Source organism: Topomyia yanbarensis, chromosome 2, assembly GCF_030247195.1.
Source record: "Topomyia yanbarensis strain Yona2022 chromosome 2, ASM3024719v1, whole genome shotgun sequence".
Classification (NCBI taxonomy): Eukaryota; Metazoa; Arthropoda; class Insecta; order Diptera; family Culicidae; genus Topomyia; species Topomyia yanbarensis.
In genome coordinates this window covers 149623120-149625459 of record NC_080671.1, presented here as the reverse complement: position 1 = coordinate 149625459, position 2340 = coordinate 149623120, and the positions used below count along the sequence as shown (strand labels likewise).

Here is a 2340-nt window from a genome sequence, read left to right as displayed (position 1 = left end):
ACTTTGTACGTGTATGTGTATGTTTTACCCATTATTTTTCGCAGAACTGTTACAACAAAATGCGTAAAAATTTCATTCATTTCACATTATTGTCTCTTAATAAAAGTATAGGAATCTAGATAGAGATCCTATTCCAAAACTCCTTAACAAAATAAAATCGCCAATGGATGGATTTTTTTAATGGCTGGATCTTTTGGTTGCTCTAAACATGCCGAACTGGTGCATATTTGCAACATCCTCAGTAGTCTCAACAGCCGTTGTTTTCGGAGCATTGCCGAAATGTTCCTTTTTCCGCCACGGACTCCGATGCAAGCCGATAATTTGCAGGTTCCGCTACGATCCTTAATTTGCAGGTTAACTCGCTTGAAATAATTCTTAAGGATTTTTCACCCATTGTTAAGATCAATATACCCATTGAAATTACCTCATCGAGTAGTTGTGAAATGGATAAAAGGTACTCATTGTTAGAAACAAAAAATACCCATTTTTTGACAGCTCGAATAACCTCCGAAAATGGGCAATTTGAATACATAAAATGGGTAAAGTTTTTTAACCGTGTAATTCACTTTCCATTCCGTTCCCATAGAACTGTCACTGTCATTATTTCTATTTGCATTTTCGTGTTGAGCTCTTAAAAATAATCAACAATAAGAATAGTTTCGGATATAAAACTAATTTAACCTTTTGTCACATAAAATTAACCCATTTGTGTTCCAGTCAACATCAAGTGTAGTTCTAGGATAATATGGTAAGTAGCAAGGATGAGTATTACATACTTACTCAGTAGATTAAGCCAAGTCGCAATTATTGAACATCGTCTTACTTCCACGAAGTGCTGCATCGAATAAGTTCCATTTTGAAACAAGGCACACGTTCAGAACATGTATTTCCTGTTTGCATAGTCGGGAATAAAAAGGGTTTTTTCTTTACAGTCTATAACCGAATTTCTCAAAGATCTACCCTGTCACAACGAGGAAAATTTCTCGCTATTCAACACAGAGAATGGCGTGAAGACTTCTTCCAAGCGACCCTCTGTGTACATCCAGACTGCCGACATTCCTTCGGAACAAGGTGAGTTTTGCTAACTGTTGCTTATAAATCTCCCAGGAATTCCTGAGACAGCATTTCAAACTAGTCATATGGCTCTTAGTCTATGAATATATATATAGATGAATTGATTAAATGCTCATATATTGATATGCTTTTCTAGTGATAGTCACCGAGAAAAAGAACATTTTGTTGCGTTATCTTCATCAGCAATGGGATAAAAAGGTTACACAACAACAACTACAACAATTTAAGAATTTTCTCTAAATGTAATTCATCATATTTACAGAACGCACCGAAAAAGCGTGACCACGGGAATGAACCCTCCAGCGATACTCTCAGAAAGCGACCACGGCTTGAGAATCGTGAAAACAACAATACATAAATAGGATCCAGGAACAGCAAAAATAAATTACATCACGGTTAAAACACATGCTCATCTCAACTCAAACAGCATCAATCTTGAATCGTGCAGAACCAGGAATTTAGTTCCAATTATTTGTATACTAGCGTGTAAGCTAGCAGCAGTCAATATAACAGTAAAAGTAAAATCTCCATTTCATCATAACTATGGAGAGTCTGCTGGATTTTGTTTTCGGTGAATTAATAATTTTTGCTGATTTTGAATGTAAATTTTTTGTATATCGGTTTCAAGGACTGTAACAACTATTTGCCAAATGAGTTTAAAATTTGTAGAATAAACCTACTTGCTTTCTCCTTCGAATATGGTGTCGACTGCGTGCTTTCTTGTTCTGTGTTTTTTGTGAATTATATGTTAGGAACAAGTCGGCGCGCAGGGTGCAGAATTTTGATTAATTTAGAATCGAAATTGATTATGTCTGTTCCGTTGCAGGTATCAGCAATGTTTAGTGGATTTATTTTTCGCTTATATTTTACAGCTCTTGATTGGTGGCATTTCGATTCGACTGTAGAATAAAGTGTGTATAATTGAAAGTGTTACCTGTTTTAATTCGCTTTGTCCGAATAAAAAAGATGGGTGGGTAATGTCAGAGACATAACCGGAGTGAAGTAGAATACACTTTAGACCGGTAAATTCTGCTCTGGAATAAGCAATTTCTATGCGATTTTGTCGACTTTAGCACATTCATAGTTTATTTGGAGTATTTTTGGAATTATCAAGTTGACAATTTGCAACATTCTTTGAAAATATTGTTGAACTTTTATGAATGAAGGCACGCAAACGAGCGTTTGACCGTCGTCCTACTACCAGCATCAGAGAAGTAGCAGATCAGCATTTTTCGCTACATGGCCTGTACCAAACAAACCGCTCGT

General features: G+C 36.0%; 1 protein-coding gene across 1 annotated transcript; it reads left to right on the top strand.

The window, feature by feature from the left end:
• The first annotated feature begins 590 nt into the window (after positions 1 to 590).
• Positions 591 to 2001, top strand: LOC131678324 (DET1- and DDB1-associated protein 1). The gene is made up of 4 exons (XM_058958385.1): positions 591 to 748; positions 933 to 1071; positions 1211 to 1272; positions 1337 to 2001. The coding sequence occupies exons 1-4, from the start codon at positions 746 to 748 to the stop codon at positions 1430 to 1432; spliced, it is 300 nt and encodes a 99-aa protein (XP_058814368.1). The 5' UTR covers positions 591 to 745; the 3' UTR covers positions 1433 to 2001.
• The last annotated feature ends 339 nt before the right edge of the window (positions 2002 to 2340 follow it).